The sequence below is a fragment of the Toxorhynchites rutilus genome, chromosome 3, assembly GCF_029784135.1.
Source record: "Toxorhynchites rutilus septentrionalis strain SRP chromosome 3, ASM2978413v1, whole genome shotgun sequence".
In the NCBI taxonomy this organism is placed as follows: domain Eukaryota; kingdom Metazoa; phylum Arthropoda; class Insecta; order Diptera; family Culicidae; genus Toxorhynchites; species Toxorhynchites rutilus.
In genome coordinates, this window is record NC_073746.1 from 87,688,339 (window position 1) to 87,703,517 (window position 15,179).

General features: G+C 39.8%; 1 protein-coding gene across 7 annotated transcripts in view; it reads right to left on the reverse strand.

The window, feature by feature from the left end:
• Window positions 1–14,087, reverse strand: part of LOC129776827 (lipase member H-A) — a 49,015-nt gene extending 34,928 nt beyond the window's left edge. Inside the window, exons 1-2 of one of the 7 annotated variants that reach the window (XM_055782703.1) lie at window positions 12,456–12,608; window positions 6,870–7,029 (exon numbers count right to left, since the gene is read on the reverse strand). In XM_055782703.1, coding sequence (XP_055638678.1) covers window positions 6,870–6,894 — 25 coding nt within the window. In that variant the 5' untranslated portion in view covers window positions 6,895–7,029; window positions 12,456–12,608. Of the gene's footprint in view, window positions 1–6,869; window positions 7,114–12,324; window positions 12,344–12,409; window positions 12,609–13,836 lie in introns of those variants that run through there. The other 6 variants (XM_055782705.1, XM_055782704.1, XM_055782708.1 and 3 more) reach the window with 6 other exon arrangements.
• Window positions 14,088–15,179: the final 1,092 nt, after the last annotated feature.

The window sequence follows — 15,179 nt, forward strand, 5'->3', positions numbered from 1 at the left end:
GTCTTTTTTATCACTGCTGCTTTGTCTTGCGATTCCAATAACGATTTCGTAATGAAGCCCTAGATTTCATTGTCTGATTTTTTTTTGAAAACATATAACAGTTCGGCTGAAAAGTATATAAGGTAACACAGTAAAACGAATTGCAACTTTTCGATACCATTTTTATAGTAATCTTTCGGTTTTTCCTCAAAATAGGCCTCGGTTTCGGTAATCACTTCATCATCGGTCTTAAATTTCTTGCCAGCGTACATTCTCTTCAGGTCTGCGAACAGAAAATAGTCAGTGGGGGCCAGATCTGGAGAATACGGTGGATGCGGAAGCAATTCGAAGCCCAATTCATGCAATGTTGCCATAGTTTTCATTCGTTTGTGATTTTTCAATTTTTTGACGTAGGACTACGTCTAACCGGAAGATATAGGGGGTGAAATGGAAATCTAGGCACTGAACAAGTAGGAAAAAATGCAAGATTTGGAACGCTTATAACTCGAGCATTTCTCAATAGATCGCAAAGGTTTTTGCATCAATTGATAGGAAATATATCTACGCATCTATCATAACGAATAACATTTCATTTTTCTTGAGATAAATAATTGAATAATTGTGAAATATCAACCATTGTCCAAATACACTATGTGCCCATTTTTGATTGGTCCATTTTGTGCTCCTCAAATCGTACCGACCAAAACGGGCAACCAGAGCAGCAGCGAAATAGAATGAAGCACGATTGGAAAGGAAAAAGAAAAAAATGAGGGAAACATTGGTCGCAGTCTCACACATGCGTAATTCTCGAGCCAGCCAGTCAGCTTCAAAATCCCCTCTCCGCTGCCGTAACGATCATTCTCATCCGAACCGTACACCACATCGTTTCGCATCACCTCACATCAACAAACCAACACAAGCAGCCATGGTTGGATATGGCAAAGGAGGAAAAGTGAAGGGAAAGGCAAAATCCCGCTCGAACCTTGATCTGGAGTTCCCGCTCGTGTTGATCTGGAGTTCCCCGCAAGGGTAGCTAGGCCGAGCGCGTTAGTACCAGTGTACCAGTCCACCTAGCCGGCGTTATATAGCTTCGGCCGCCGAAGTGATCGAGTTAGCTGGCAAAGCTGTTCGCGACGATAAGAAAACCTGCATTCGGAACAGAACACATTCGGTTCGGTGAACATCAAGACAACAGGCAGTTGCAGCGAGTGGCGAGTGGCAAACGCAATCGCAAAACGGCATCAGGTAACAGAAGAAAAAAGTTTGTTCTTTATACAAACTGCTTTGGCGGCAAATCCAGAACAAGGCGGCATCGAGGGCGTTCGAAATGGTTTTTTTCAAAACCACGAGTACTAAGTTTTCTAAATTGGAACCATTCCATAAAACAAGGCGCTTTTCAGGGCCATTAAACCTTCCAAAAAAGAGTTTAGGAAATAAAGTTCAATGCTTTCTAAAACATTATCCAAAATAATAATAAAACACAAATTGATGTTTTCATAATTTGTTTGCCAGGATCTGATGAGTATGTGAATTTGGCAGTTGTTCTGAGCTTATTGATAGTTGGGGACTTTCCTGATTATTCAATTTTCACCAATTCTTAAATTGTTTCGAGATTGAAAGTACAGTAATCTACAATTAGTTCGACATTTAGCTAATTGGACGGACATGTAATGTGACTTATTTAGTTGGACATTTTTGTAAACATAGAGATCCAAATTATGATCCCACATTGAAAGTCGACACTGTACCACTGTCATCGCAAATGTTCAATTACAGGTTAAAATTACCTCCAATCCGACACTGAGTAGTGGTAATGCGACGTGTCATTGAATGTAATTTACTGTAAAATATGTCACAAGCTGGATGGGAAGAAATTTTCCAACTGTGAAAGCTGTGGCGAGTGACAACAAATCGCTAAACAGGAAGGTTTAGCCGAACAAGATGGGGATATCGAGTGATAACAAAACAATAAACTCTTTAGACTTTTTGTGATCCTGAAAAGGACCCTTTTTAGTCTGTATGTGAATCCAACGAGCGAACAAATCGTAATGAATGTATTTTTTTGCCATCGCTCCCTTTTAACGCTCATTCGTTCGTCTCGTTGGACCCGCCCCTTTGGCTGAGTCTGCCGATTTGTCTCTATCCTGTGAGTGTGTACCGCTAGAGTATAAAACACGCGGACCCCAAAAAAATATCTTATTTTCCTTTAAACCGTAAACCCGTGTGGTTGTACGGCATCGGCATCGTGTACTCAACAAAGGAGGAAAAGAGAAGGGAAAGGCAAAATCCCGCTCGAACCGTGGTGGTCTGCAATTTCCCGTAGGTGTATCCGCCAATTGCACCGGAAAAGGTAGCTAGGTCGAGCGCGTTAGTACTTGTGTACCAGTCCATCTAGCCGGCGTTATATAGTTTCGGCCGCCGGAGTGATCGAGTTAGCTGGCAAAGCTGCTCGCGACGATAAGAAAACCTGCATTCGGAACATAACACATTCGGTTCGGTGGACATCAAGACAACAGGCAGTTGCAGCGAATGGCGAGTGGCAAACGCAATCGCAAAACGGCATCAGGTAGCAGAAGAAAAAAGTTTGTTTATACAAACTGCTTTGGTGGCAAATCCAGAACAAGGCGGCATCGAGGGCGTTCGAAATGGTTTTTTTCAAAACCACGAGTACTAAGTTTTCTAAATTGGAACCATTCCATAAAACAAGGCGCTTTTCAGAGCCATTAAACCTTCCAAAAAAGAGTTTAGGAAATAAAGTTCAATGCTTTCTAAAACATTATCCAAAATAATAATAAAACACAAATTGATGTTTTCATAATTTGTTTGCCAGGATTTGATGAGTATGTGAATTTGGCAGTTGTTCTGAGCTTATTGATAGTTGGGGACTTTCCTGATTATTCAATTTTCACCAATTCTTAAATTGTTTCCAGATTTAAAGTACAGTAATCTACAATTAGTTCGACATTTAGCTAATTGGACGGACATGTAATGCGACTTATTTAGTTGGACATTTTTGTAAACATAGAGATCCAAATTATGACCCCACATTGAAAGTCGACACTGTACCACTGTCATCGCAAATGTTCAATTACAGGTTAAAATTACCTCCAATCCGGCACTGAGTGGTGGTAATGCGACGTGCCATTGAATGTAATTTACTGTAAAATATGTCACAAGCTGGATGGGAAGAAATTTTCCAACTGTGAAAGCTGTGGCGAGTGACAACAAATCGCTAAACAGGAAGGTTTAGCCGAACAAGATGGGGATATCGAGTGATAACAAAACAATAAACTCTTTAGACTTTTTGTGATCCTGAAAAGGACCCTTTTTAGTCTGTATGTGAATCCAACGAGCGAACAAATCGTAATGAATGTATTTTTTTGCCATCGCTCCCTTTTAACGCTCATTCGTTCGTCTCGTTGGACCCGCCCCTTTGGCTGAGTCTGCCGATTTGTCTCTATCCTGTGAGTGTGTACCGCTAGAGTATAAAACACGCGGACCCCAAAAAAATATCTTATTTTCCTTTAAACCGTAAACCCGTGTGGTTGTACGGCATCGGCATCGTGTACTCAACAAAGGAGGAAAAGAGAAGGGAAAGGCAAAATCCCGCTCGAACCGTGGTGGTCTGCAATTTCCCGTAGGTGTATCCGCCAATTGCACCGGAAAAGGTAGCTAGGTCGAGCGCGTTAGTACTTGTGTACCAGTCCATCTAGCCGGCGTTATATAGTTTCGGCCGCCGGAGTGATCGAGTTAGCTGGCAAAGCTGCTCGCGACGATAAGAAAACCTGCATTCGGAACATAACACATTCGGTTCGGTGGACATCAAGACAACAGGCAGTTGCAGCGAATGGCGAGTGGCAAACGCAATCGCAAAACGGCATCAGGTAGCAGAAGAAAAAAGTTTGTTTATACAAACTGCTTTGGTGGCAAATCCAGAACAAGGCGGCATCGAGGGCGTTCGAAATGGTTTTTTTCAAAACCACGAGTACTAAGTTTTCTAAATTGGAACCATTCCATAAAACAAGGCGCTTTTCAGAGCCATTAAACCTTCCAAAAAAGAGTTTAGGAAATAAAGTTCAATGCTTTCTAAAACATTATCCAAAATAATAATAAAACACAAATTGATGTTTTCATAATTTGTTTGCCAGGATTTGATGAGTATGTGAATTTGGCAGTTGTTCTGAGCTTATTGATAGTTGGGGACTTTCCTGATTATTCAATTTTCACCAATTCTTAAATTGTTTCCAGATTTAAAGTACAGTAATCTACAATTAGTTCGACATTTAGCTAATTGGACGGACATGTAATGCGACTTATTTAGTTGGACATTTTTGTAAACATAGAGATCCAAATTATGACCCCACATTGAAAGTCGACACTGTACCACTGTCATCGCAAATGTTCAATTACAGGTTAAAATTACCTCCAATCCGGCACTGAGTGGTGGTAATGCGACGTGCCATTGAATGTAATTTACTGTAAAATATGTCACAAGCTGGATGGGAAGAAATTTTCCAACTGTGAAAGCTGTGGCGAGTGACAACAAATCGCTAAACAGGAAGGTTTAGCCGAACAAGATGGGGATATCGAGTGATAACAAAACAATAAACTCTTTAGACTTTTTGTGATCCTGAAAAGGACCCTTTTTAGTCTGTATGTGAATCCAACGAGCGAACAAATCGTAATGAATGTATTTTTTTGCCATCGCTCCCTTTTAACGCTCATTCGTTCGTCTCGTTGGACCCGCCCCTTTGGCTGAGTCTGCCGATTTGTCTCTATCCTGTGAGTGTGTACCGCTAGAGTATAAAACACGCGGACCCCAAAAAAATATCTTATTTTCCTTTAAACCGTAAACCCGTGTGGTTGTACGGCATCGGCATCGTGTACTCAACAAAGGAGGAAAAGAGAAGGGAAAGGCAAAATCCCGCTCGAACCGTGGTGGTCTGCAATTTCCCGTAGGTGTATCCGCCAATTGCACCGGAAAAGGTAGCTAGGTCGAGCGCGTTAGTACTTGTGTACCAGTCCATCTAGCCGGCGTTATATAGTTTCGGCCGCCGGAGTGATCGAGTTAGCTGGCAAAGCTGCTCGCGACGATAAGAAAACCTGCATTCGGAACATAACACATTCGGTTCGGTGGACATCAAGACAACAGGCAGTTGCAGCGAATGGCGAGTGGCAAACGCAATCGCAAAACGGCATCAGGTAGCAGAAGAAAAAAGTTTGTTTATACAAACTGCTTTGGTGGCAAATCCAGAACAAGGCGGCATCGAGGGCGTTCGAAATGGTTTTTTTCAAAACCACGAGTACTAAGTTTTCTAAATTGGAACCATTCCATAAAACAAGGCGCTTTTCAGAGCCATTAAACCTTCCAAAAAAGAGTTTAGGAAATAAAGTTCAATGCTTTCTAAAACATTATCCAAAATAATAATAAAACACAAATTGATGTTTTCATAATTTGTTTGCCAGGATTTGATGAGTATGTGAATTTGGCAGTTGTTCTGAGCTTATTGATAGTTGGGGACTTTCCTGATTATTCAATTTTCACCAATTCTTAAATTGTTTCCAGATTTAAAGTACAGTAATCTACAATTAGTTCGACATTTAGCTAATTGGACGGACATGTAATGCGACTTATTTAGTTGGACATTTTTGTAAACATAGAGATCCAAATTATGACCCCACATTGAAAGTCGACACTGTACCACTGTCATCGCAAATGTTCAATTACAGGTTAAAATTACCTCCAATCCGGCACTGAGTGGTGGTAATGCGACGTGCCATTGAATGTAATTTACTGTAAAATATGTCACAAGCTGGATGGGAAGAAATTTTCCAACTGTGAAAGCTGTGGCGAGTGACAACAAATCGCCAAACAGGAAGGTTTAGCCGAACAAGATGGGAATATCGAGTGATAACAAAAACACAACACCAAAGGTTCTTTTCAGAACCATCAACATATTCATAAAGAGTAAACAGTAAACTAATCCATTTTTCAGGTAGATAGGTAGGTATTCACGTAGGTGAAGAAAATAAAACAATATATTTAAAATATATATTTAACAAAAGCTGTCCCCTTTGTATAGTCCTACGTCACTCCGGTTATGTCCCCGACATTACCCACCCGTCTTTTCACAATAATAAACGTTGCTTCACTCTCAATGCTGTAACTCACGAACCAATCGACCGATTGCTGTCAAATTTTGACACGTATCCATGATGGTGCTTTGTGATAGTCAAGTATATTTTTGCAAGAGGTTCCATCTAGACGTCAACCTTATGAATTTTTCAGCCGAACTGTTACAGCTCAACCAACTTTCGTCGGCAAATAATTGTATATGATTATGAAGAATGATAATAAGAAATCCCACAACATCGAAGTAAGTATAACTACACATACTATTTTATTGGTTAACAATCCCCCGTTTGATAAATGGCTGCGATCGTCAGAAATAAATCTGCAATCTCTGAAGTATTTTTGATTTGCACATTATGATTCAATTTATGAATATTTCATGAGAAGTATGACGGGACAATAAAATCTAATTAATTGAATGAATGGCATAAAATCCAAATAGCATTTTCCGTGTCTACTAGAAAGGATCAAACGGTCTGGACGTCTATTATTGAAACAAGGAAATACGATGAGGGTGCCTTGTGCTCAAACAAGATTACACTACATCTCTGCTGTTCATGAAATGATAATCAGCACATAATTTCCTATTAGTTTCAGTAGAATTTCCCATCACACGATTCCATGGGCACGACACTAGCTAACTAGAGAAAAAACCTCTCACACACTAACATCAACCATATAATTTTAACTTCCTGTCCTATAGATCAGTTGCTTCTAATTACCCGATTCAAATCGAAGACATTGTCACATTACTTACTTGGATTTTTCACTTTTTTCATCATCGTTGTCGTCTAATAAACCACCTTGACCGACACTGTTTGAAAGCAACGCGAACGTTTAATCATACACTACGCACTTGCCGTTTGATTACTATCATTAGCATAGCAGATTTATGCACTTTAAAACCAAGAGCATTCCTTCAGCAGCGGGAAAAAAAAAAGAAACACCAACAGTTCGAACGGAGCGAACCACATGGGTTCAGAGCGACGGAACAGGTTGCACTAATGTTTCCATGACATTCGTGAAGCGCTTCCACCGTTGTTCGCCAAGTGGCTACGATGGCTTAACGGGTCTCCTCGCATCGCATCGGTTCTTGTTCTTGTTCTTCACCCCTCCCCCCTAATCAGCCATTAATCGGTTCCGAGAGTTCAACCTTAGTTCGGGCCCTACTCACCTTCAGCGAATCGAAGTGAAACAGAACAATTTCGAAATTCGCAATTGGTAATTATACTGCGTTTATGTGTCGAACATAGGCATAGAGGTTCCGCCGAGAGAGGTGGAAGTCAGGTTCCTCTTTCAAGTCGACGCGAGGCCACTTATGAGGTAATAACTGGTGCATATGTACGATACAGTGGCACCGTTCCGTAGAGGTTCTTGTTGGACACGGTGAGAATGTTTCCGAGCCGTATCAAAGGTAAAATGAATGTTGTCGGGGAAGTCTGGCTTCTTGCGTTAGCGCGCACAAGAACACAGCCAAACCCGTATCTATCTGGTCAAAAAGGTAATGAGTAGCATTGGACTTCGAATGCGGTGTGCTGATGGTGGAGATATGTGCCATAAATGTACGCAAGGCAAGCCGAAATGATCGGTAATTAATTCTGTCGACAGAAGTCCAAAGTGGAAAGGGGAAGTGGCCATCGATGTTTAAAGTCACATCATATTAAAACTATTCATTCGAAGTGAAAATGCTTAGATATGCACACTAATGTGGAAACCTGACTCAGTGAATTATAAATGAATCATAACATTGTTGATAGTTTACAAACAACGATGTTTAGTTGAATTATAACAACAGCAACATTTTTATTCGATCGTTCGATCGTTCGTGCCTTTCAGTGGTAAATATTCATAGAGTGATTGATCCGAAGTGTTACAGTGTTGCGTCAGTTGTTATTTTGAACCGTGGAGTCAAGAACATGTTCTAAAAGGTTCGCTGAAAATCCAGCTACCTTTTGTCACATAATGACATTGCGAAATCGCCTAGAATTCCTGATTCGACTGTAGGTAGCGATTCCGTGAGCAGTCAATCGGACATCACGATTCGGCGATAGGTTTGAAGACAACTTCAAAGTGAAGCGAAATGCAGTACTTACGACGATGGAGAAAAATCCAAACCCTTGTGCGTGATGTGGCCATGTAATTTTACACGGCATTACAACATGGCGAAGTCAGCGATCCTTGCCGAAAATTGTTAACGGTTTGCTAGGCCATATGTAGTTGTGAACTAAGGAAACTTTTGACGTAGAATTACGTCTTTTATTTCAGATCAAAGTTTCGAAGACGAGAGCGTGACACTTTTATTTTATCCCATTTGTTTTTGTTAGGCTCATCAGCATTTTAGCTCTAACAGAGCCGGGTTTTAATCGTGTACATGTTACATGTTTATGGTTTCTATAAATTGTAAATTTTTTTGACGTAAAACTACGTCTTTCATTAAGGGTGCCAAATCAGAAAACAGGTCACGTTTTTATGAAATAAAGTTAACGTTAATAACTATTTTTACCGCGAACGGATTTTAGGGATTTACATACTAAACAAATCGGAAATTCCCTAATATTTGTTTAATATGCTATACATTAGAATCCCCTGGTTTGTAAATGGTTAAAATTCATGAAAACTTTAGGCGTTTCCATTTTTCCATACATTTGTTCTGTCCATTTGTGTGCTTTCCCGAACAGAGCTGTCAATAACAAGCAACTTATCGACGACCAACGAAGGGGAAATCGTAGGATTTGGAGTCGCCGTGAACAAAGGGAAAGTAGAAGAATGAAGGGGAATATTTGCCTTGAGTATAAACAGTGGATCTCGCTGAGGCAAACTTTCATTCGGCATCGGACTGTTGAGCAATCCAGTTCACTTTGCTTTCGCTGTGCTTCGATCTAAGCTTGGACCCCACCAGTGGTAATCCAACTTGGATATCCTCGTTTGGTTTTTCTGTTCGTTATTCGTTATTCGTATCGTATGTTTTTCTTCCCGCGTCATAAATTGGACGTTTCGCGTAGTGTGTGATGAGCAAGAAAAAGATGGAGGCAGGCTCTAGCCCTGCAAAAAAAATTGCCAGGGGCAATGAAATTTCGAGGCAAGCGTCATCTAATGATGCACGCGATGTTGGTGCAGTGAAAAGCGCTCGCACTGAACCGAGCCTTCGCGCGTGTGACACCGCATCGAACAACAGCAAAATAGGCGATTTCGGCGCGTCGGTCGAAAATGTAAACGGCTTCTTTGGTGCCTTTGAGAATGCATCAATGCATTAAACTGACGTTGAGGCGAAGCAGGCGTTAAGGTTATGCTCCAAAAAAATATTTGGGGAATAACAAGCATCTTGAATGTCTTACTGGAATGTTATTATTGTTAAGATATTTAGGTTCGCGTGCCAGTCGCAAAACTGCCTTCAACTAGGATTGCATTTGCGCTAATATTGATCATAATGAAGCATTGCTGCTGTTTTCGAGGTTGTTGATATTAAGAGTTTATTTCGCTTGTTTAGTCACCAAGAAATTAAATGTGGTTCTGGAGTTTTGTATGTGATTAGGTTTCGCTTACCAGTAGCAAAAATTCCTCCCCTAGGGGTGACAGCTGCGCTTCTCTCGAGCATGAGAAAGTAATGCAACTTTTTTTGAGGCTAGTAATATTAACAAAAGCCGATCGGTTTGAATTTTTCATTGATAATACTTATGAATTTTGAAATGGTCTTAAAGAAACTGGACAGCTGAAATCATCATATTTAAGCTAAATGAATAAACAAACAGCTGTTTGGAACGGAATTGACGTTAAATATACTTTATTCAAAGCATTCTACAATGTATGTAATGAATCTTGTTAAAATTCTAATTATTTGTGTTGCAACGAAATATAATCAGGGTGGTCTTATAGAAGTTGGACAGAGTGTACATACATTGGTAATAATGGCACAAATTTCAACATATGGCAAGTGTTGTTCTCGCGAAAACAAGAATGAATCATGAATCAACCATATCCAGTTACTTCGATAAAAACTACGCAAACCATTTGATCTTTTCAAAACAACCAAACCCTTCAACAAAAGAGTTATTTCTAAAACTTCGATGCATTCCAAAGTTATATCCGGAATAGTAAAAAGCGAATTGGTTTTATATATTAGGTTGGGGAAAAAGTAATCAATTATTTTTGGATAAAATTAAATTTTTCAATATGCTTCGGATTGTCCGATTTGATATGCATCGTTTTGTTGTAAAATTTGTTGCCATTCTAAAGGTAGCTTCATAATGTCACTATCATAGAGATCTTGGCCCTTATTGACGAAAAACTCTAGCAATAGATTTTTACAATCATCTCTCGATCCCGATTTCTTATAATTCTGGCAATTTTGCAATGTCACGACAAGAGAAATCCGGAAGCTGGCGTTTGATTTGGCCGAAAGAAATGGTATTCCTCACCCTTCCAATAGCCAAAAGCAATTAGTCGGAATAGATTGGTTGGCTGGCTTTCGAAAGCACCAACCACAACTCTCTTTTCGGACATCAGAAGTAACCTCCGTCACCAGGGCACAAGAATTCAATCGCATTGTAGTCGGGAAATTCTACGATTTACTGGAGGACGTACAACAGAAATACAACATTCCACCTTGGTGCCAGGTCCGGACTATATGGTGGATGCATTAAAATATCCCAATTAAGCTCTCGGAATTGTGTGACCTTGCGTTGTCCTGTTGGAACACAACGCCTCTTCTGTTGGCCAATGTACGGTAAAATGTACCGATTTTTTTTTTGTTGACCTCCGTTGTTAACACCCTGTAACTCACAACTGAATGGAACAAACAAAAAGAAGCAAACGAATTTTTTTAGTGTGATATGTTACCTTTACAACGAGCCTATACTTGAAATTGAAATGACCGATATTACGCGAGATATTGATCACTGAAGCCAGCTAATGAGAAAATAATGGAAAACTTTTTCCCCAACCTAATATTTTTCCGGAAGGAAGCTTGTGTGAACTTAGAAGTGTTCTCGGGTTTATTGGTGAGTTCTTCCGATTTTTCATTCATTTTTTGGGAATTCGAGCATTGTTTCCGGGTTATAATTGGCATCAAAGTGCAATACATTCTAGCCGAATGCCAAGAAGTATTTTTACTGCGGTTAGCTGTGTTATTCGGTTTACAACTGAAGGTGAATGTCGTCTCCGCTTGCACCACACAAATGATTTAGCATAGCATAGTGTAATTTGAGAATTATTTCTTTGGGAATGGAAGCATTGGGGGATATACTGGGTATGGATGTTCTTACACTCTTTGACCGAATACGAATATTTGACACTTTTTGCCAAATAGAACTTAATCAATGTGTACTGATAAAATACATTTCGCACAATACTCGACAAGAAAATATTCAGTTTTTGAATGCCTAACATTTTTTCAGATCCGTTCGTCAAATCTGTCAGTACATGATTACGTTACGTTAATTATTTCAGACGATTTTGTTCCATGTTCGATGTTTAACATTGTTTGCCACTGTTGATAATTGAAGAATGATACAAAAAATAATGTTTGTACCAAATCTAAAACAAACTTCATCAAGCAAAAAGTAGATGTGGTGTAGTCCAACATTAATGTAAAGTCTCCAACATTACCCACCCGTTTTTTTCTTTCATTTAAGAATACTGTAATCTATTAAAAGTAAGAGGTACATAGCCTTTTGAATTAGTAGAACTTTAAATCAATCACCCTGTCTATATCATCACTATTAATGAGAGAGAGAAAGAGAATGCAATGTAGAATCTTCGTTTTGCATGGATCCGCATGACAGCACTGGACAGCGTCTCGAAAAAAAGAAACATCACCAGGTTAGTGACCATCCTCTGAATTTTGTTCTCGAAACCAGAAACGCCACCAATTATGCGCATTGCGATGAGCGTCACCGAAAACAGCGCTCGCGGATGGTTGATTTATATTCAAACATTCAACCACGTCAGCTGTTGGTTGAACTTGACGCACATTCACATTCAAAAGCTCCACGAGGCAGCGTACGCACCGCGAATACATCGTGAGATTCAGTTTCGTATTGTTTTCTGGTGCAGCGCAAAACGATACAGGCAATTCACTTCGCCGAGATTCACCATCCGAGTACCACCCAAATTTGCATATGTGTTGAACTCATTCACAACCAACGACTGACAGAGGAGTAAATAAAAGTGATGCGAAAAGACTCGGTCAACCCACGACTGCATCAAGAACACACGCAAAAGCTGGTCGCGATAGATCAGCGCCTATAGAATCACGCTCTAGGTACGCGTCGAGAGTTACAGAGGTTCAATTGTTGTTACCCTCCGAAAAAAAACTAGGGTAAACAATTTCGTACACTGCGCACACCTTTGGCGGGATGACCGATGCGTTTATAATCGCGCGCGTTGTTGCACAGCATACAAAGTGACGCTACTATAATAGAATACTGAGGAACACCGCACGATACGATCCGATCGATACAACGCGATCCGACGGACTGATGACACGGAGCCCCAAACGACTTCTCAGCCAACTAACATACCGGTGTCTCGTGTTTTCTCACCGTGCTCAGCGATAGCGTATAACGTGGGTGAGTATGATAGTGTGGTACAGTGAAGAATTGAATTTATGAACTGCTTTTTGTTATTTGTGAATAATTTTTAGAGAAAGAGATAAAAATTTCATTAAGGTTTAAACATACATCATATTTGAAACGGAGACTCAACCGCTGAGGGGTTTTTGTGCAGTGTGTAATGTAAAAAGTCTCTCCATCTCTAGTCAAATTTCAAATACAAAATAATGCAATACACCATATCAAAATGATGTATGTTTTTCTATCTGCAAAGATAAACTCAAATCATGACACGTGACATGAATGTAGCCTTGTTCAATTTTCGATATCAGATGATTGAAATAACTGTAAAAAATGAAGCACAAAAAGTATACCCACTTTGTTCCGGGTATCCACTTAACATTTTATGGGCCACATTTGGAATGAATAACAGCATGACATCGCTATCCGTCAAGCTAAGCTGTAGTTCCTGGTGTGACTTTGTTCCACATAGTTGCCATTACCTGCCGTAGTTGTAGATGGCTTGTTTGATTATTTTCTTGAACCTTAACGTTCTATTGGGTTGAGAGCAGGAGATTGTGCTAGCCACTCCAAAACATTGATTTTTTGATTGATTTTGATTTTTTTCAATATCGTACTTTGTTCCGGAATGTACAGACCCTAAAGTTGGCTCACTTATGAGTGAAGAAACTTGAATATATTCGTATGTGTCTTGACATCTGGTTTGGATGGCATCGTGGTTGCAGTCGGTTCTAGATTGATGTCAGGTATATGGTCTGAATTCTTGAATGCATTATGAACGGATCAGATGTGTACACATCTGTTGTTTGTTTTCGCTACATTCCCTCGTTGTTACCTTCGTCCTACTTTCTACTGGAAACCGTACAAACTCTGTCATAATCAATATTCTTGCGTAATATTTGTGCGAAACAAAGATTATACAAATCTAATTTGAGGTTTCCTTTTAAGAGAGCGTAAAACACATTCCCCTTATTTTTCCATATCTCGTTACTAAAAATGATATAACAAACTATATGGTTGAAAAATTATTATTTAGAATTCGGTTCGTTTCGATTCCCACGACCACTCAATTCAAATAAAACGCGCCGTATGCGCTTTCTCTCAGGAGTTTATCGCCGAATAACTTGTTTTACATAACTTCTAGATCGTACGAACCTATCACGAGCACCAATGTTGAACTAACGATGACAAATTTTTTCGTAAATCCCATCACTGTCAGGTTGTTTTTGTATGTACAGGTGAGGTACAAATGAAGAAACCGTAATCCTCAATAACCGGAAATCAGTGCACCTTTTCACCCTCCGATTAGTCGAGGCGTACGAAACGATCGCTTTCAAAATGTGCCACGACGGAAGAATCACAACAGCACTAAATTCTAGCGATGCGACGTAAGCACAGTGCACCGGTCAACTATTATCAACGAAAGCAGTAACGATGTGAACAACGGAGGAAAACCGAAAACGAAACAGCGGAATCAATTTCCCTAGAAGAAACAACATTTGATCGATTTTCGATGAAGATCTAGGAACTAGACGCTCATGGGTAACGTAGACATGTTTGGTTTCGTGCAAAGGTTTCGATCGCAACGAATCCAACACTTTTCCTGAAACTACGCCAACAATAACACTGTTATAGCGGTGATCAAAACTGCGATCCATGACGTCGCTGCTGGCGCACATCCAATTACTGTGGACTTCCCCGCTACTTTCACCACCGGGCCACTATCAAACTGAAATAATTGTTTCGTCGGAATGAAGCTTAGCTGCACAGTAGAAAGAAAAATCAAATTACTCCGACTTCGTCATCATTCAAGACTATCAATCATTTAGTATTGAGAATGCATGATTCTCACAGAATTAAAGAATTAAATGAAAACAATAGGGAAGATCATCAATTTTGCCATAGAATGAGAGTCATTAGATACAATATAATTTGATCCTCATATTAGATTGGGCAAAACAATTTATTATTTTTATGTATATTTGAGGACTTTATGTTTAGCATAGTTAGAATTATCCGATTTTTTTTTCAATTATGAACCGTTTCATTCGACAACTTATATTCATTTCGAAGGTAATTCCATTACAAAAATTCTCGTCCTAGTTGGCAAAAAAACTGCAACGAAATATTTTTCCAAATTTTTCTAAATGCGAAGATTCCAGGGGTCGAACTATAAAATGGAATGCGTGGCCTGACGTTGTCCTGATGGAACACAATTCGTCTTCAATTGACCAAAGCTGGCCGCTTTTCGGCAAATACTTTGTACAATGGGCCCAATTTTGCACAGTATTGGTTCGAATTAAGAGCAATTCGTAGTAGATCCCACCAAACAAGTAACAAAATCACTCTAGTCGTCATTCCTGGCTTAGCCACCGTTTGAGCCAGCTTCACCCCACTTCTGAAATAAACCAATTATGTTACGATTCAGCGACGATTAGCAGATGGAAATATTGGTTCAGCTGTTACTTCTACTGATATAAATATTCTCCACTCCACGT